Source organism: Atta cephalotes, assembly GCF_000143395.1.
Source record: "Atta cephalotes unplaced genomic scaffold scaffold00004, whole genome shotgun sequence".
Classification (NCBI taxonomy): domain Eukaryota; kingdom Metazoa; phylum Arthropoda; class Insecta; order Hymenoptera; family Formicidae; genus Atta; species Atta cephalotes.
Window position 1 is genome coordinate 6,165,833 of NW_012130068.1, and position 20,002 is coordinate 6,185,834.

At 31.4% G+C, this 20,002-nt stretch overlaps 4 protein-coding genes across 4 annotated transcripts; 3 read left to right on the forward strand and 1 right to left on the reverse strand.

The window, feature by feature from the left end:
• Positions 1–7,200: 7,200 nt before the first annotated feature.
• On the forward strand, positions 7,201–11,596 carry LOC105626005 (probable phospholipid-transporting ATPase IIB). The gene is made up of 11 exons (XM_012207314.1): positions 7,201–7,323; positions 7,417–7,689; positions 7,806–8,048; positions 8,120–8,308; positions 8,395–8,965; positions 9,078–9,459; positions 9,531–10,075; positions 10,148–10,388; positions 10,920–11,086; positions 11,170–11,373; positions 11,463–11,596. Exons 1-11 carry the CDS (start codon positions 7,255–7,257, stop codon positions 11,594–11,596), a joined length of 3,018 nt encoding a protein of 1,005 aa, XP_012062704.1. The 5' UTR covers positions 7,201–7,254.
• Positions 11,597–12,877: 1,281 nt separating this feature from the next.
• Positions 12,878–14,900, reverse strand: LOC105626168 (probable phenylalanine--tRNA ligase, mitochondrial). Its single transcript, XM_012207480.1, has 4 exons — positions 14,860–14,900; positions 13,984–14,711; positions 13,275–13,567; positions 12,878–13,168 (listed from the first exon to the last, which is right to left on the reverse strand). The coding sequence occupies exons 1-4, from the start codon at positions 14,898–14,900 to the stop codon at positions 12,878–12,880; spliced, it is 1,353 nt and encodes a 450-aa protein (XP_012062870.1).
• A 570-nt stretch (positions 14,901–15,470) lies between these two features.
• On the forward strand, positions 15,471–16,149 carry LOC105626007 (LYR motif-containing protein 4B). The gene is made up of 2 exons (XM_012207316.1): positions 15,471–15,659; positions 15,951–16,149. The coding sequence occupies exons 1-2, from the start codon at positions 15,577–15,579 to the stop codon at positions 16,147–16,149; spliced, it is 282 nt and encodes a 93-aa protein (XP_012062706.1). The 5' UTR covers positions 15,471–15,576.
• Positions 16,150–17,285: 1,136 nt separating this feature from the next.
• On the forward strand, positions 17,286–20,002 carry LOC105626006 (syntaxin-16). The gene is made up of 5 exons (XM_012207315.1): positions 17,286–17,378; positions 17,462–17,674; positions 17,847–18,054; positions 19,326–19,582; positions 19,757–20,002. Exons 1-5 carry the CDS (start codon positions 17,298–17,300, stop codon positions 19,964–19,966), a joined length of 969 nt encoding a protein of 322 aa, XP_012062705.1. The 5' UTR covers positions 17,286–17,297; the 3' UTR covers positions 19,967–20,002.

Below are 20,002 nucleotides of genomic sequence, written 5' to 3' on the forward strand. Positions count from 1 at the left end.
ATTCGCAAAATTTAAAACACTCTGTACTGAATATAGCACACTGTTTACAGTAGCATACTGTTTAGGTTGTCTCAATATATTAGGAATGCGCGGACGACGATCGTATTTATTTGTCTAGCGTTTGAAGTTTTTTAATGAGAAATCAATTCATCGAATTGCGATTTATTGATCGATAGTATTATAAGTCATAATTACGCTAACGATTAACCATTACTTTTTAACTAGTTAGAACAAAGCAATCAATGATTGAAAAATAGTCACTAATATTGCTAATTATAAGCGTAAAAAGTGCTGTGTAATTATTCTTTCTTTTACGTATGATATTTAATTATTACGGAACTAATGTCAAAATTTATTAAGAAACGCATTTTTTCCAATACAATAGATTCGTATTCGAGAATAACTATCCTCTGAACAAATATCGAAATTAATTTGTAAGAACTGCATCTTGTTTGATGCTATATTTGTAATCAAGAATAATTGTCCTACTGGAACAATATTAAAATCTATTCGTAAGAACTGCATCTTTTTTATTCGGTGTTATGTTTTTTTGCCGTGAGAAGAATAACTGTATTCTAACAAATTTTCATAGATTATCAGCAATATATTAAAATGACATCGTATAAATAAAACTGTGTGTATTTAGCACGAAGAAGAAGTGTTTAAACAGTCTCTTGAAATGAAAATCGATGGAAAGACATTATCTATTTCTTTCCATCGTGTATATTTTTGACTTGATATATAGAGCAAAAATCAAATGTGCGACAGTAGCAGAAATTCGTAAAATATACAAAATAAAGTATAACAACAATAAATGAAGCTTTGACCGCGATATATCGAGTTCATACAGAAAATCAATAAAATGATAAAACATATCAATATTTATATTTCGAGAAATAATGTAACAAATCAATATTTCGCAGAATGCTACAGTAAAAATTCGTCGCAACGATTGATCTATTAATCAGCATTGTTCAAAAAGCATTGTTTAAGAAGAACGTGGGCGCAGTTCATTGGACCTGTATTTTTATCTTCGCGATAAACATATCTTCTTTTACCGCTTTTTTGTTGAGTTTAAATAAGTAGAGAACGTAAAAATAGAAAAACAAAAGAGTCAAAAGAAGAAAAATGAACATGGAAAGAATAATTTTGCTGGTGTATTTAAAAATTTAGATAGATTTAAATATTTGAAAATAATTTTGTTGACTTGTAAAAATAATTATGTCAGACGCTCAAACTTGATGATAATGTTCCAAAAAGTTTTGACATTTTAGCAATTAAGTTGCGTTACATAATTGCTTTGCTCTAACAAAAGTATTTTCAAATCTGTATCTAGCTAAATTTTTAGATAATTCAACAAAACTGTTCTTTTCATGTTTTAAGAGACGCTAAATAAAATCTCGTGTCCACAATGTCAAAAATTGTTCTGAGATCTCGGATGAAAAAGAACAATCGCATTCATCAAATGACTTATTAATTGTTCAAATGTAATTTGTTAATTCTTTCTCCGTCCGACGTCTTGGAAGACGATTTTTAGCATTGCAGACACAAAGCTTAAAAAAGAAAAATAGAGAGAGAGAGAGAGAGAGAGAGAGAGAGAGAGAAAGAAATAGCTTAATTTATTAAACATTCTATAAAGATGCAATCCAAGCGCAAAGAACTCGATACAAAAATTATGATGTTGAATTTATATGTTTTCGACATATTGAGATCGCATAATGGAGTTAATAAAGTACAATATAATTATAATGTAATTACAACTAAAATAATTAAAAATAATTTGTAACGCAGATAGAAGAAAATAGACGTAGAGAAAGAAAGAATGAATGTAAAATAGTGTCTACAATAAAGTAGTAAGTTTTTAAGCTGTAAGAAATTGATCAATCACATTCGATTGTGAGAAGAATAATCAATTCATCAATTTTTCTTATGGCTTAAGATATACTGTATTGTAGACACCGTATAAGAGTTCAATTTATGATATATGTACAACAGAGGATGCAATCGTTTCACGCTGCAAATGTTTTGAAGCATTCTTTGATTTGTCATTTATAAGATTCTTTCTCTTATAAGATTCTTTCCTCTGATTGATCAACGAAGAATTTGCAGCGTTAAGTGGATTGTATCAACAATAGTTGTGTTCAACAGAAAAATCAGCTTTGCAACTGTTGTAGAACTCTTTGATATGATTGATTTTGTCTTTAGTTCCAACATTATAAACCAATACATAAACTGCGCGAGCAACACAGCACATAAACACCCAAGCGATGTATTTCTCTTAGGACTTAGGTATTTGTTTTTTCTCACCGTTTATCGATTAGAAACCTTATCATTTCTGACGTTCTTCGACACAATATCAGTTGTGTCTCTGTTGATCGACTGACGAAAGAGAAAAAGAAATGTAAAGAGATTAATCATCTCAGGCTCTAACAGCTGCATGAGAACTTAGATATAAATAAAGATTATTGTGAGTTGATACGTAGAATCTTTGTGTTATTATAATTTTATCTCGAATTTTATCGTGTAAATCTCATTATTCTCGATCTCGCACGGGAAATGCTAATGCGATCGATCGAAAGTTATGCATTATAATACACGCTTGAAATAGTGTTCGACTCTATTCAAAATCCTTTACGTTATATTATTTAAGCGAAATACTCTGCAAACACTGGACGGTATTCGATTCATGCTGAAATAACAACGTTCTAACCATTATGTATGCACATAAACAAGAAATTCTCGTTTATGTCTAAAATTTAGGTAATAGTGATTATTATTACCTTAATTAAATTTCTGTAAAAAACCAACTTCTGATAATCAACATTGTAATCGATTGCGTTCAACAGAAAAAGCAGCTTTGCATAATTGTTGTAAGATTTGTTAATATGACTTATTTATACATTTAGATCCAATTAATGAGAAATTAAGGGTACACAAGAATATTAAAGGATCTTACAATAGTTATAAAGATGCTTTTTCTGCAGCCATTGTCATTATCTTAAATACATTGCATGCAGCATCAAAATGAAGAAAGCAATATTATTCTTTATGGATTTATCCTGTAAACAAATTTACATAATCGCATAAATGTATGCACAAGAAAATTATTCGAATTTTATGTCTATCCTTATGATAGAAATACGATTGGAATTTTACATTTGTCCTTATGATAGGAATTCGATTGGATAATTCTCTTTCTGTATAATTAGAGCATAGTATAGGTAAAACCTTGTTTCCCCGATGTTAGAAATCGGTCCGAGATCTCCGAATGAAGAAAGAAGTAACCAATCGCAATTGTTAAAATATAATTTGTTAATTCTTTCTTCATTCGAGATCTCGGACCGATTTCTAGCAGCGTGGACACAAGGCTTAAGAACAGTAAGTTCACTCAGCCAAAAATAGTGCTAATAGTTATCCCTCGCGCATGACCGTTCTGCACAACTAACAACATGGCGTTTCAAATCAGTTTCCTCTATTCAAATACTAAATACTAGACCTGTTCTTTTTAGAAAAGGAAGAAAGATGAACTTTTACATCAGTTCATCTTTTTTCTTTTTCTCTTCAGGAAGAAAGAAATACAATAGAAAAGAACTGATGCAAAAATTCAACTAAAAAAAATAGGCTTAATAGGGAATCTAAGCAAACTTTCGCTCTTGTAAGTGCTCATGTACAACTGACAACATGGCAGTCGTTTAGCAGTCAGATAAAAGGTGCTGACACAGAATGAGCCTTATACTTTATATACAGGATGTTTCAGAAATAGTTGGCCAAACTTTAAGAGTTTAACATATTCCACTCATTGTAAGGATGAAAAAAAAGTCATATAAACATGGGTTGGGAAACGCTTTTTTTTCCAGTTATAAACATTTTTTTATTTTATGACGATGAATCGAACTAAAGGTATTTTTAGCAGAGTATCGTCTTTGAGGGAAGATTTGTTAATAGAGACGTGAGCTTCTCTGCAGTTTCCATTAGCTCGCTCATACATATAGTAAATATCTGCCAATTCGATAAAGCTGCCATATTGATGAATACTATCTTCACTCTTAAATGCTTATATAAAGACTGATTCCAATTCTATACAGACTTATCTAATAACTCTTTGTTTTACTTTAGAAGGTGAATAGAAGTACAATTCATGAAACATCGAAGCGAGGCATGTCGTCCGTTGTAAATATATACGTTTAAATAAAAAAGAAATGTTAACATTTCTGAGTGAAAAATTTGAATTCGTCCGATGCATTTTTTACGGCCTCCAAAGAATTGAATTTTTGATCATCAAGATAGACTTGATTTCGTCATCGTCATCCTTGGATAATCATCCGGAGCGAGATGCATCTTCAAGAAATTTCCAGAACGAAAGCAAGCAAATCATTTCCGGCATAGATCCCTTTTACACCGTTAAATCGGTTAGTACGCATATCAAATTGATTTTTATTTACCTCGATCTGTCTCAGAACGAATCAAGGTGACATAATGTTTTCATTATTTTCAAGATATAAAACCTTTCATTCTAACTTTAATCTGAAAGCAATAGCGAATTTTAATATAAAATTCAAAATGAATAAAATTCAAAACGATTCAAAACGAACCAAGCGTTTACAGCACATCGAAATTCTTTAATACCATTTGATACGCGTACAACTTGGTGAAGAATCAGACTAAAATAATCCCACCAGCGTTTATACTGGTTTATACTAAGCGTATCAAGTGATTTGATATGGTTAATACGCATATGAACTCGGTGTAAACTTTACTGATTCGTCAAAGATCGGAATTAGACTATGCATTGAAGATTGAAATTTTGACCAATGAGGATAGAGAAATTTTAGTTTCTATTGTTTTGATTGGTCAATTTCAATCTTTCAATCTTTAATCTTAATCTTCAATGCATAGTCTGATTTTGGTCTTGTTCTCATACACAGCACGCACATACATACACAATTATTATTATTATTATTATTATTATTATTATTAATTTATTTATTTGGAGAGATCCTAACATTGTTAAACGTATCAAAAACATATCATGATCTTTTTTTTACAGAAATTGAAATAACAATTATTATTATTTTGAGTCATTATATGAATGAAGTTTTTTTTAATAAACTATAAATATCTCTTCTTTAAACATTATAATAATTTTTTCTAATTGGGATAACATATCACGTACTTAATAAGTCTGATAATATAACATTTATTATATATTAGAAATCAATGCCTTGTGTTTTTCATATATACGGTTCTATAAGATATAATAATGTTTATTATTTATAAATTTATTGTTTGTTTAGTATTTTTTCAATTATTTCTCAAAAAAACGAAATGAAAATATTTGAGAAAGAGATTTAAGTCTGTTCGCCTTGCTTATACTTTTTGTTTAGAGCATCTTTGCTTTTTCTCTTTTCAACGCCCGAATATATATTTATCTCATAAAGTACAAAAATTTTGAGAAATTTCAAGCAACATGAAAACAAACCTATTGATTCTTGATACTATATTTCAAACTGTTTCGATCACATGTCGAGAGTGTGACGTTTCAAAAGGTTTTCAGACAAATTATTGGCTTGGGACTGTTGTATCGACCGAACGCAACCAATCGCGAAATGGACAGCTCACTTAAAATCCGTACTAATCAGACGCCAGTTTCTCACATGAGCGCATCTTGCTAGAATCGTGCGTTTCACGGTTACGATGTGATGTCATAACAGTCACAATACTGATAGTAGAGCTAATAATTAATGAAACGTTTATCAGATAGTGTGTTCCCACAAAAGATAGGTGTACAAGATATTTGAGTGGGTCAATTTTTGCGAGTAAGTGCCGTCTAATGTGGAGGAAATAATTCCGAAATGGAGACGCAGAGCAATGTTATAAGGATGTCCAAGGAAGACATCCCACTGATATCCAAACCTCGGAATGACAGTACCTGGTCGAGGTGACGTATTTTCCTCATCGCGACCAACTTAAATCTTCGATCTCGAGATATTCTTTTACGACGCAGAAATTCTTCCCACGCGATAATTCTTCATTCTCAGCAACGAGTTTTCGATCAGCTGTCTGATGTTTGACAGCGATTGTTTGACAATCTACGCAGGAATCGTAGATCGATTCAAAACGATGTGACTGCATATTTGTTTATATCCAAATTTTTTAATGATTAAAATTGATTGTGCATGATCGTTAATTACGTAGTCTTGCAAATGTCGAATTAATGATGAAATGAGAAAATGGAGGTCACTCGAATTATATTAGATTAGTATACATTAGAAATTCTCTAACAGAGTCTGAACACTAGCAGTTTTATCAAAGAGTGAAAAAGAAACACACATATGTATATATATGTGTGTGTGTGTGTGTGTGTATATATATATATATATATATATATATATATACACATATATGTAAAGAACATGGATGCAGTGTAATACAGTGATTAATATTCATTACATCTTTGTTGTTAAACAAGGATAAAATGATTCATTATGTTACACAGTGTTTGACTGTGTCCTTGCTAGAAAGCATCTATAGTTTCTTTTATATGCTTTTTTTTATTTTATTCTAACTTATACTATTTTATTCACTCTAACTTACTGAAGTTGAACGAAAGAAGCTAATCAAAAGTTTGGCATTTCATGACTAAATTCTGTTATAAGGTCTCTACTACTATACATTAAAAACTGCTTCATATAAAGTATCTAAATGTAGTAACATAATATAATCAACTTTGACAATAAAATAATACATGTATATTTTATTAAATAACGTGACAATATCATTATTGAGTATTTAATCATTTAAAATATTTAGATGCTTTTATATCTAATTTAAAATTTTATATCTAATTTAATTTCATTTGCACTTAATTACTTTTACATTTAATTTTGCTGATCTTATGTATAGCAGCTTTTAGCATGATAGTATAATACAAATGACCGAATTCGTTCTAAGATTTGATGCTGTATACTTTTTAAGTGATATTTTAGCAAACTACATATAAGAATATCATTTTGCCAATATAAGGTTGCTGTTTATAGCTGAACTAATGCACACTGTATTTAAAATGAAATAGACATATATTTGAAGTTCAGCGAAAGCAGGGGAAAAATTTTAATGTAATTTAGTAGCAAAGAATGAACCCAGTTTTGTATTTTTATTAAATAAGATTGCAATTACAGATGTTGTACTTGGATGTGGAGGAGATGCTGCAGAGAACGGGAATTAAGAGCCAGAGTTATCCATATTGGACAGCCTATGCACGAGAAGTTTCCCACTAATGTTATAAGAAATCAAAAATACAATGTTGTTTCTTTCCTGCCTTTGGTATGTTCTCTTCTCACCAGAAATGATCTTAATACTTCTTCGAATCGTTTGAAACAGTGCTATTAATAATACCCATCTTTGTTTTATTTATAGGTCCTCTTTCAACAATTCAAGTTCTTTTTGAATTTATACTTTCTGCTTATGGCTATATCTCAATTTATACCAGACATAAGAATAGGATACTTGTACACGTATTGGGGGCCATTGTGCTTTGTTTTAACTGTGACAATTTTCCGTGAAGCCGTTGATGATTTTAGAAGATACAAAAGGGATAAGGAAGTCAATGCACAAAAATATTATAGACTAGTGAAAGGTTTTGATATACCAGAATTAGTACCAAGTTCCAAATTACGCGTGGGTGACTTGGTAAGTCATATTACAGTATCTTTATTCAATAGTAATTATTTTTGTAACTTACTACTCTTTTACATAACGAAATTTTGATATATGAGTTTAATTCTTACGCTTTGAATTATTATCAGGTTATAGTAGAAAAAGGTCAAAGAGTACCAGCCGACTTAGTATTATTACGCACAACCGAGAAATCTGGTGCGTGTTTCGTACGAACCGATCAGTTGGATGGAGAAACGGATTGGAAATTAAGATTAGCAGTGCCTGCAACACAAAAATTGGAAAGCAATTCTCAGTTATTTGATATCAAAGCCAGTTTGTATGTCGAGAAACCTCAGAAGGATATACATAGTTTTATTGGCACCTTTTCAAGAGTAAATTTTAATTTTTTATTTTTGATTTAAGATCTTCTCGTTTTCTTTATGTAATTATCTTTTATTTCTAGTATGATGGATACAGCAGTGAAGAAAGTTTGGGTGTGGATAATACATTATGGGCCAACACAGCAGTGGCATCTGGTTCCGCCCTTGGTATTGTCGTTTATACCGGTCAGGAAACGCGATCTTTGATGAATCACTCAGAAATCCGATCGAAAGTTGGTTTGCTTGATCAAGAAATCAATCAATTAACGAAGGTATTATACATGTAGAAATACAAAGATATTATATATCAAAATTGATATGTGCACAGATGTTTTTATATTTTACTGTATTTCGGCAGGTATTATTTTGTGCGGTAATAGGACTCGCGCTTGTAATGATGTGTTTGAAAGGATTCAGCGGACCGTGGTATCGTTATATGTTCCGTTTCGTCTTGCTGTTTTCCTACATCATACCGATCAGCTTGAGAGTAAATCTAGACATGGGCAAAGCGTTTTACGCGTGGTGCATACAAAGGGATAAGGATATTGCCGGTACGGTTGTACGGACAACTACTATTCCGGAAGAGCTCGGACGTATATCGTATTTGCTGAGCGACAAGACCGGCACGTTGACACAGAATAAAATGGTGTTCAAGAAGTTACATTTGGGCACCATATCTTACGGCCAGGAGACGTTTGATGAAGTAACGTCAGTATTAAAGGCTTATTACCCTACCGACACGGAGCATTCACCGGTGAAGCCGACATCTGCGCATAGTGGGAAGGTCCGAAGATCCGAGAATACCCGGATCTATGATGCCGTGCATGCTCTAGCTCTGTGTCACAACGTGACTCCGGTGTACGATGAGGTAAACAAATCTTCGAATCTGGATTCGGTAAGCGTGGAGACCATGGAAACTGGAGATACTGGTTCTATTCAAAGGTAATTTCTCATTAATCAAAAAACTGAAGTCCTTAATATTACATTGAAATTTTAACATTTTTAGTCAAACAGAAGCGGATCAACATTATTATCTGCCAGAACAGAAGCGCAATTATCAAGCCTCGAGCCCGGATGAAGTGGCTCTGGTGAAATGGACGGAGGAAATAGGACTGGCTCTGATCAAGCGGGACTTAAATTCGATGCAGTTGAAGACTCTGAACGGTCAAATATTGAATTATACTATACTCCAAATATTCCCTTTTACTTCGGAAACTAAACGAATGGGAATAATCGTGAGGGAGGAGTCCAGTTCTGAAATCATATTCTATTTGAAAGGTGCTGATGTTGTAATGTCTGGTATTGTGCAATATAATGATTGGCTGGATGAGGTGTGTGAAAACATGGCACGTGAAGGTCTCAGAACATTGGTTGTGGCAAAGAAAAATTTGACCGAAGATCAGTACCTCGATTTTGAAGCAAAGTAACGTATCATTGAAAGTATTACTTTCTTATTATAAAATATATGATTGAATTATATTATATGTTTTATAGATACAACGCGGCGAGAATGAGCGTTAGCGACCGTGTATCGAGAGTTGCTGCGGTGGTGGAAAGTCTCGAGAGAGAAATGGAACTATTATGCGTCACCGGTGTTGAAGATAGGTTGCAAGACAGAGTGAGGCCTACTCTGGAACTCTTGAGGAATGCCGGAATCAAGATATGGATGTTGACCGGTGACAAATTGGAGACCGCTACTTGTATAGCGAAATCCTCGCGTCTTGTGTCACGCACTCAAGGTCTGCACGTCTTCAAGTCTGTTGTGACGCGTACCGACGCTCACTTAGAACTGAATACATTTCGCAAGAAGCAAGATTGTGCCTTAGTTATTAGCGGCGATTCCCTAGAGGTGTGCTTACAGTATTACGAGCAAGAATTTCTGGAACTCGCTTGCGGCTCACCCGCCGTCGTTTGTTGCCGATGCTCTCCTACACAAAAAGCTGAAGTTGTTAGTCTCATACAAAGACATACTGACAAGAGAACAGCGGCTGTTGGTGATGGCGGTAACGACGTTTCCATGATACAAGCTGCAGACGCTGGTATTTATTTCATTTTTTAGATTATTTAATTATATCTCCAAATTTTTTATTATGTTTTGTATTTTTTTATAGGAATTGGTCTTGAAGGTCTTGAGGGAAGACAAGCATCGCTAGCTGCTGATTTTTCAATTTCTCAGTTTAGCCATCTCGCTAACTTATTATTAGTTCACGGTAGAAGAAGTTATAAACGATCAGCTGCATTGAGCCAGTTCGTTATACATCGTGGTTTGATAATCTCGACTATGCAGGCTGTGTTTTCTGCAGTCTTTTATTTGTCTTCGGTTGCCTTATATCAAGGTTTTCTTATGGTTGGGTAAGTCATTAAATCTCAAGTATATTCATTAAAAATTAAATTTAAAATTTACTATAGTCTAAGGGCCACTTCGATTAACTTTGATTAACCGATAATTGATCATCGATCTTTTTTAAAATTATAATCTTCATATTTATTAAGTAATAAAAAATTAATAATTTCATTGATATTAACATTGTAAAATAAATTAGATGCTGTAATCAATAAAATGTTATCTATTTATATCACATTATATATAATGCCGGATCTACATCAACTATTGACGCTCTTAATTGTCGCGAATACTGTTACAACTTTAAAACAAGTTTATGATTGTATTGTAAAAGAATACAAGCACCATACAGTGTCTGTGTAGAGATAGTTAAGAATTATCTACACAGCTAAATCTTGCTGTTGGGAACACTATTAATCGTTGATTAAAGTTGATCAAAGTTAATCGAAATTGGTTAAAATGATTCTAAGTGATTCTTCTGACAACAAAACTTATAAATCTTAATATATTAATTTTATTATGTATATAAAAATTTTTAGATATGCTACAATATACACAATGTTTCCCGTCTTTTCATTGGTATTAGACAAAGATGTATCAGGAAAGATAGCGCTTACTTATCCGGAACTTTATAAAGAACTTAGTAAAGGCCGTTCGTTATCATATAAAACTTTTTTTATGTGGGTTTTGATAAGTATATATCAAGGTACGTATAGTTTTTGTTAAATTTAGATCATATATTCAATGTACACAAAAAGAGAAAAATATATCTTCTGCGTAATATTCCAGGAGGAGTAATCATGTATGGCGCACTTATAATGTTCGAAGATGAATTTATTCATATAGTGGCCATAAGTTTTTCAGCGCTAGTTTTGACAGAATTAATAATGGTTGCTTTAACAATTAGAACCTGGCATCATATAATGATGCTTGCAGAAATCTTCTCTCTAGCGCTCTATTTATTATCGTTGGTCGTTCTAAAGGATTATTTCGGTAAATTTACATCTCACAACAAAGATAATTAAGCAAAAACACGTCGTTAATATATACATTATTTCTTTTATTATTTTATTTTAATATAGATGCCGAATTTATTAAAACAACAGACTTCTTATGGAAGGTATTGGTGATAACACTGGTCTCATGCATGCCGCTGTACATCCTGAAATTTTTGAGGAAGAAATTTTCACCTCCCAGTTACACTAAATTATCCTAAAATCTTATGCGGAAATTAATTTGTCTGCATATAGATGACAAAGGAGGATAAACATCAAACATAATTTGTTAATACAAGGAAGAGTTGTAAAAAAATTTTCTTTCGTTTTACAATATCCCTAATCCAATCCAATTAATATAATTTTTAATAAAAAAAAAAGATCTCATATGCACCATTTTATAACAACCAACTATTTTTATAACAATCAATTTTTACTTCATTAGTCCTAAAATGGACTGATATAACAGGAAATATCGCAAAAGAAATAAAAACCATCAAAATTTCCAAATTTCTGCATTATATCTGCATACTGATTTCAAGGAAATATGGATTGGATTAAACTTGTTATAAGCGAATCAACTTCACTTCACGATTCCCCGCATAATGTTAATTCTTCCTGCAAGCTTACTTACTATGCATCTTAGCTTTAGATTAAATACATGACTTTTTTATATTTGATTTTCTTTATACATATATTTCTTTTGTTTGTATATTAACTTATTTTTTAATGCATTGCCAAAGGTCGCAACTTCCATTTCAGTGTGTTTCACACGCACACATTGCGACATTTATATATCTGTTCTAAATATTCATTCATTTTCAAAATATTAATTAGATACGTTTTTTAATCGAGCATAACAGTATTTTTCATGTATCTAAATTTGTGAGCATTCGCATGGATCACTACAAGTAATCTTAATTTGTATAATAATAATTAGATGCATTTGACTTAAAGAAAGCTAAAATTAAATGATTAAAAAAATATAGAATTTGAGAAATCAGAAATAAACTGTGATTTTCGCGAACTAAACCTAACCGGCATTTTGTGCACTGATGTTATTATATTGTATAAGAAGCTTTATTCTCTGAAATTATTCGAAAAACATTTTTTTTTAATCTTATCCCTTCAGAATATTTCTATATGGGGGACATATCTTTTGTTATTATTTATATTCCCAGCACGTAAATAAATAATAATACTAGATTACATAATGTTTTATATTCATGTATATATTACATACAAGCATGTAGAACATAATTGTAATCGTTGTTATCTCTAATGTAAAACGTACCGCAAGTAATATAGTTATTCCTAGAGGACTATTATTTGCTATGTAATGCGTTTATAATTAATTTATTTACAAATAAAATAATATATTCCTTTTCCTGTGATATTTGCATTGTTTACACGATTTTCATATGCCTATTTTATCAAGATATCTTACAGGACTTATACATAAAAGTCCTATTTTTTTCTAGAAAAACATTTTATTTTTAATTTTATCGGATAACTACATTAAGTTTAGTAGCTGCCGTTTTTTCTACTTGATCATGAATTTTATTGACTGAGTTTTGAGTCAACGTGCGCTCCATATGTCTGTACACTATAGTGTAACAATGAGATGTTTTTTTAGTTTTTGGATGTATGAATTCGTCTTTCAATGAAATCTGTTCAATGACATCACCACCTATTTCTCTAACTATATCGTAAAAATCGTGAGAAGAATAACTTCCGTCTTCTGGCAACCAGAAACTTATGTCATTGTTACAAGGTGGATATATACTGATAGGCTAAAAAATAATATTCATGTTAATTTTTTATGAGTTGTAACTAAATTAACAAAATGTACAGAGAGATATGACAACGTTTGAAATAGTTCTTCAACATTTATCTCACCTTGTATTGTATATATGCATTAGGATTGTCTACTTTGAATTGATTTAGGAAGCCCGTGTCGTTGCTCCAGAATAATCTTATGTCTGGAATATTATAAAGTCGCATAGCCAAACGTTCCAAGCCAAGACCGAACGCCCATCCGATCCGATCCATGGCACCAGATTTCTGTAAAATTTCTTGACGCATAATGCCGCAGCCTAATATTTCGAGCCAATTATCGTTGTGTAATATTTCTAGCTCCCATGATGGATGCGTGAATGGGAAATATTGGTCGACCCATCGGCACTGTACATCTAACAAGAAATGTATTCAAATGAACTTCATTTGAGTCGCAACAGGAATACATTTTTTATGCTACGCTAAAGAGATAGGTGTGGGTTCTTGAAACTCACTAAAGTTTTTTTGTTATTAGTTTTATTTTCTTTAAGAAAATTTTTCAAGTTCAATTATATATTCTCAATCTATGAGGTATAAAACTGTTTGAAAAATACAAATAAAATTGATAGAATTGATTGCTTCTAAATCTTATTAGATATAAATATGTATTAAAGATCTTTTTAGAAAATATTATTTTTAAATTATTCTTGGAGTCATTAGGGTCCATATGTTCCAATTATGAGTTAATGGAGAAAAACTGCGATAAATTAATCTCGCTTAAAAATGAAAAACGTGCTTAAATAAAATTGAAAATATTAAAGAGAAGCAATACCTTTTCCAAAAATAGCTTGTGCTAGACTAATAAGAGTACTCTTTAATTCCTGCTCCATCACTTTTACCGCTTCTAAGCTATGACAAGCCTGTTTGTCAGCATTTTCTATTCCTCTGTGCTCGAACAACTTAAGAAGATTTTCGGAATCGTTCATGTCGCGAAATATCTCTTGCGATGTACGCAATCTGACTGCATCGATCTGGTGAAAAATCGGGTAGTGCATTCTGTCAATTTCGTCACGTCGATACACGTCGCCGATGACGAGAAAATTATTCAATCCCATCGAGATCAGTTCAGCTTGATGCGCGGTGGTGTGCGCTCTAAGTAACGTATCTTGATTAATAAAATAACAATCAGTTTTCTTTCTACTTGGATGATCCTTTGGTACAAGAAGGGAATCAAAATTTTGCTCGATTGTGACTACAGGACATATATTGTCGTAGATACTAAACGATGGAGTCCCACTTTTACTGCGGAACTGTCCATAAAAGTAATTCACGATGCGTTGACGTAAATGCGAAAGGGGATGATATTGCTGAACGTGTAGATTTCTTCCCAATTTAGCGATAACATTTGGCGTGACATTCGTCCAATCGTCCGTTGTATATTTCTGGCCCAAGAGCACCAGTTCGTTACTCTTATCGACATTGGCAGCAATGGAGACTCTTCTATAAATTGTTTTAATATTATTTATCAATGTTTCCTTGCAGAAGCGACACGTTATATTCCTGTAAAAAATATACTTTAAGCAGGGGTTAGCATCAATCTTCTTGTTCCAGTTGAAATATGTTTCAATATTTACATACCACATTATATTAAATGTTAATTAATTTTCTCTTATTTACAAGAAAATACGTTGCGAATATATTGATTCACATTGACTTTAAAGTTGCCTCAATATCTTCAAGCATGTGCATCTTGCATAAACTATAAAGAATAAATTTTCATTACATTATATTACATTTACATACTTTTATTATATTTATTCACACTGTATAGATAAGACTATTTCGAAATTTTTACAGATACTGGTTCATATTGATTTCAAAGTTGTCTTTGTATAAATCTGCAACATTTGCATCTTGCATAAACTAAAAATAGATATTTATTACATTTTTACATAAATTTTTATTTAATCTCACTATATATATAAGACTATTTTAAAATATATTATAATGTTGGCAGGTTAAACTATGTGCAACATTTGTTTATTTTATTTGCCTAAAAGCAAGGAGTGCTTTAATTCACATGAAAGTTATTAATTATTTAATATAATTGTGCAAATAAATATCCAGAGGTTATGTAACATAAATTTTTTATCAGAATTAATAAATTTGACAAACGTCAAATGTCGAACAATTTATAATAAATACTACCTATACTACTACTAGTAATATTACCACAATTTACTCGCACAAGTCTACTCATACACACGAAATCTTGAATAGCTTCGAGACGCCATCAAACCACCGATTCCACAATTTTACATACATAACCACATAATCATGTGTCATGTGCCCGGACCCAGACCGCCACAGTAGAATTGGATTTAGCTGCGTTTAAATTGTAGTGGATTTCTAATTTTTAGAAATAATGGGCTTTACTCGAGACGCAATTCTAAACCTTTATCGGAATTTAATCCGGGAAAGCAAAAAATGGAACTCGTATAATTATAGGTAATATCATTATGAGACGATCTTTATATTAAACCCAAATAAATATCTAATTCGTTTTCCTTTATACTTTTTTTAAAGAGATACTACTTAAGATTTTATCCCCAAAAATTCTTATAACAATATATTAATAAGATTTTGTTCTGTATATATTTATATTAGAAACAGTATGTATAAGTTTTTTTATTTTGCAAATAATTGTAATCTGTGAATCATCTAATTGTGCTTATATGCTTTTTATGGCAGAGAATGACAAAGAGTGTATGTAAAAAATAATTCTTTGATATTTTTCAGAATGTATGCTCTGCGAAAAATACGACATGAATTCAAAGAGAATAAAGCGTTAGAAGATGAGAAAAAGGTTAGGCAATGTTACGCAAAAGGACTGGAAACACTATCAATGATCAAGAAACAGGTCATATTGGGCAATCTCTACAGCACTAGGCCCTTAATTATTGAAACTAAAAGCAAACTACATATCGCAGTAAAATAAAATACAATTGCAATTATTTAATTTAATATATCGCATCATACATCTGCTTTTTATCTATCATTTTGAATATTACAAAACAAGATTAAATTATAATTAGTGTTGCTGATATGGAATACTAGATACAATAATCATCAAGTATTTATCAAAAACTTAATTTAAAACTGTGATTTGATTATTTCTTCACACATCTTTTTCGATATAAAAAATTCAGTAGTTTCTGTAAAGATTTCATTTACATGACCATGTATATTTTGAAGTATTTTTGTATTTGTATGTGTGTTGTATATACGATTAGATATTGTAAATGCTTTTCAGACTGTTAAAAAATAAAATTTGTTAATGTTGTAAACATGCAAATTTTACAATTTAATACATCAGTTATATGTTACAAATATAGATAATACATTATAAAATATAAAGATGGAATTTAAATTTGTCAAAGAAATAAAAGGATATTTCTTTAATTGTATTATATTTGTCGTTTCTGAAATTTCAAGTACTTGATCTATCATGATAGTTGTCGATTTTTCAAAATTTTTACCAGTTAAAAAATTCAAATAATTTATCATAGTAGATAAAATAGATTGTGAATTTACCGAATGTCTGCATTCAGTAAACTTTAATTATCTACATCAATGATTATAAATTTTTTAAATCAACAAAGTATCAAAAGAATATTATAATTACCAAATAGAAGAGATAAGAAGTTGTATAAAAAAACTCAATTTTGAAAAATTGATAAAGTATGAATGAAATGCAAGTAAATAAGAAATAATTTAAATAATAACTCAATGCATATTTAAATTTAAAAATATCCCTCTTTACTATATTTATTATTTTTTATTTATCAATATTAATCAAAATTATAATCTGAGATTGGCATAAATTAATTGTTAATTTCTAAAACAACGATAAAAATAATTTTGTAACTCTAGAATACTAATGTTATAAATACTATAAACTAGTATAAAGAAAATATAGATATATAAAGATAATGAGAAAAGCGCAGCAAAGATGAACACTCCAAGCAGGCTTGGCGATCAGCTGTTTCAAGATGACAGCTGATCCGGTACGCGGTGCGTAGTACAATGCGACGGGATGATTAGGAGATATATCGTGTAGTGATAAGGAGAGATAACAGCTCGAAAATGGCCACAAGAAACTTAACCGAACCTTTCGTTTTAATGCGAAACAATGCCTTGCAGAGTAGACACATTTACGCCGAACAGGTGCGTGTACTTAACCTATTCCAATTTAAAATCGTTTTTCTTTATTCTATAATATTCATAACGCTTTAAATTAAATTTTTCAGAATCTTACTGATAGCGTAGCATTGGTGGAATCGGATTCCGGTGCATCCGACAATGTCGAGCTGAAGGGTGTGGATAGTGATGCACCGCCTACTTGGGCAGATGCCTTGGAAGAAACACAATACATCCTGAGCAGATTACGGGTGAAGATAGATAACTTGATCGAACTGCACTCTAAGCAGCTCACCAGACCTACTCTAGATGATACATCTCAGGTTTGCAAATTCCTAATTCGATCTCTTCAGCTATCTCTTCAGCTATCAAGATTCAAATAAACTATTCTATCACTTGTCCTCTTGCAAAAGAAGAATGCATCGATTAAGTGAAATGCTTAGAATTTATAATAATTGTAACTGGGGATTTGAAATATTTTATATTACTATGTAGGAGGAAAGACAAATGGAACAACTGACACGAGAGATTGGACGTGCATTCTCCAATGGTTATAGACAAGTACAAACAATTAAGTCAGCTGGCAGGCATGAAACTAAGCCTGCGGAACGTCGGCTAGCTAACAGTGCGGTAATGGCACTTTCGACTGCTTTACAAGAGTTAGGTCTTCGATATAGAACTGCACAGAATCATTATCTGACACGTATGTTCTTCGTAATTTAATAAAAATAATCAACTATTAATATATCTAGAAACTATGCATTTTGCGGGTTATCTGCGGGTTATCTGCGGGTATCTGTTATATTATCTCCGTGTTCCATTATTAAAATGTCAACATTTCGTAAACATTGCAGTTCATCAGAGCGAAGAGCATCCTGATACTGAACGGCTCCTCTGAAGAATTGCTTTTTATACGTTATTTAGAATTAGAAAGTATAGAAGGGGAAAAGAGTCAACTTTCAGTGACTGATCTTCCGTATTCTATTTATGCTCTACCATTATCTTTATTTAGATTATCGGGATATTTTTGTATCTCTAATTCTTCTCTAAGTCTATATTTTCTTAGAAAATATGATGTAATGGCTATTATAGTCATTTAGTTAAACAATATTTAATGTCCTATTTTGATAATGATATGTTTTAATTTAATATCACGTTGATGTTCTTTTATCCAAATTGATCATTCTTCTGATCTTTCCAATGTGTACTTATCCGCAGAAGCAAAATATTTTATATACTTCCGCAGAACTAAATAGGGGTTTTTGATGTTTAGAGTTTTTTTTAGCCTTATTTGGGGGGGGGGGGAGATTTAAAGACGGTTTAGATTTGATATTGTGCTTATTCAATATTCTGTCGATCTGTTATTTCTTTAACTTATGGGAGGATGGAAGAAAATTCTTTTGTCTGATAGGATTATCTTTCTTGTGTACAGAAGTATATATTGGAGTCAATCTACGGATAAAAAAACATTACGTAACGTCAGATTAAAACATGTCACAGATTATTAGAATGCAACATTAAGATAGGAAAAATAAAAAATATTGTTTAATTAAATGATTACAGTAGCTATTACTAAATCATAAGCTATTACTAAATCATTTCTTTTTCTAAAAAAAGAAAAACAAAAAGACTATAGAGATACAGAATCCCATAATCCAAATAGAGATAATGGTTGTGTAAATATATATGGAAAACTTCCCGATTATCGAAGATTGACTATCCTTCCTCTTCTCTGCCTACTTCAGTGTATATAAAGAAAATTCTTCTCGAGAACAGCTAAGAATCCTCGCAGTCCTCACCTTAATGAAGTCAACTATAATGTTCATGTTGGTATTTAGATCCATTGTTATTTTCGTAGATAATCCGCGAAATGCACAACTTCTATACAGAAAATACCCATAGAAGCCTCAAAAGCATCTGTTGATATTTTTAATAAACTAATATTATTTATGTATCTCCAATAAATCTTTGCAGAGGTGAAATCAAGAGAAGAGAGAAATAACCAGTTCTTCGCAGAAGATCAATCTCTTTTAAATAATATAGCAACCGATTCTTGGATGACAGAATTAAACGAGGCAGCTGGTGATTATTGGCCAAAAAATGAACAAAGACAGGACTCGGTTTTACTGCAATTGGAAGAGCCAGAAGATAGGATGAAATTAGCAATGGAAAGGGAGGAACAGATTGGAAGTATAGTTCAAAGCATAGCAGACTTAAAACATATTTTTAAGGTAATTATATGTATATATAAAAATTGTTATAAATACTCATGATAATAATTACAAGTAAAACTCTTTAATTTGGTAAATTCAAATTATTTTATTTATTTCGATGTTAGTGCATAATGTAATATGAGTAGCATGATAAAACTTTGAACAAAAATCTGGATTTGTGTATTGTTTCAGGATCTTGCAGTAATGGTACAGGATCAGGGTACTATTTTAGATCGAATTGATTACAACATAGAGCAAACGCAAGTACAAGTACAGGAGGGCTATAAACAATTGAAGAAAGCTGACTCGTATCAGAAGACTAATAAAAAATTGTATTGTATCGTGATTCTCGCGGCCGCTATTATATTACTTAGCTTCTTGTTTGTCATATTTAAGACATAGAATAAATTATAATTAGAATAAAATTAAAAATTAACG

Coding starts and splice junctions, on each gene's coding strand:
- LOC105626005 (XM_012207314.1), top strand. CDS start 7,255: ATGCACGAGAAGTTTCCCACTAATGTTATAAGAAATCAAAAATACAAT. Junction 7,690..7,805: donor AATTACGCGTGGGTGACTTG/GTAAGTCATATT, acceptor AATTATTATCAG/GTTATAGTAGAAAAAGGTCA. Junction 8,049..8,119: donor TTATTGGCACCTTTTCAAGA/GTAAATTTTAAT, acceptor TTTTATTTCTAG/TATGATGGATACAGCAGTGA.
- LOC105626168 (XM_012207480.1), bottom strand. CDS start 14,900: ATGCACATGCTTGAAGATATTGAGGCAACTTTAAAGTCAAT. Junction 14,712..14,859: donor GAGGCAACTTTAAAGTCAAT/GTGAATCAATAT, acceptor TATTTTTTACAG/GAATATAACGTGTCGCTTCT. Junction 13,169..13,274: donor ATGCATATATACAATACAAG/GTGAGATAAATG, acceptor ATTATTTTTTAG/CCTATCAGTATATATCCACC.
- LOC105626007 (XM_012207316.1), top strand. CDS start 15,577: ATGGGCTTTACTCGAGACGCAATTCTAAACCTTTATCGGAATTTAATC. Junction 15,660..15,950: donor TGGAACTCGTATAATTATAG/GTAATATCATTA, acceptor GATATTTTTCAG/AATGTATGCTCTGCGAAAAA.
- LOC105626006 (XM_012207315.1), top strand. CDS start 17,298: ATGGCCACAAGAAACTTAACCGAACCTTTCGTTTTAATGCGAAACAAT. Junction 17,675..17,846: donor CTCTAGATGATACATCTCAG/GTTTGCAAATTC, acceptor ATTACTATGTAG/GAGGAAAGACAAATGGAACA. Junction 18,055..19,325: donor ACAGAATCATTATCTGACAC/GTATGTTCTTCG, acceptor AAATCTTTGCAG/AGGTGAAATCAAGAGAAGAG.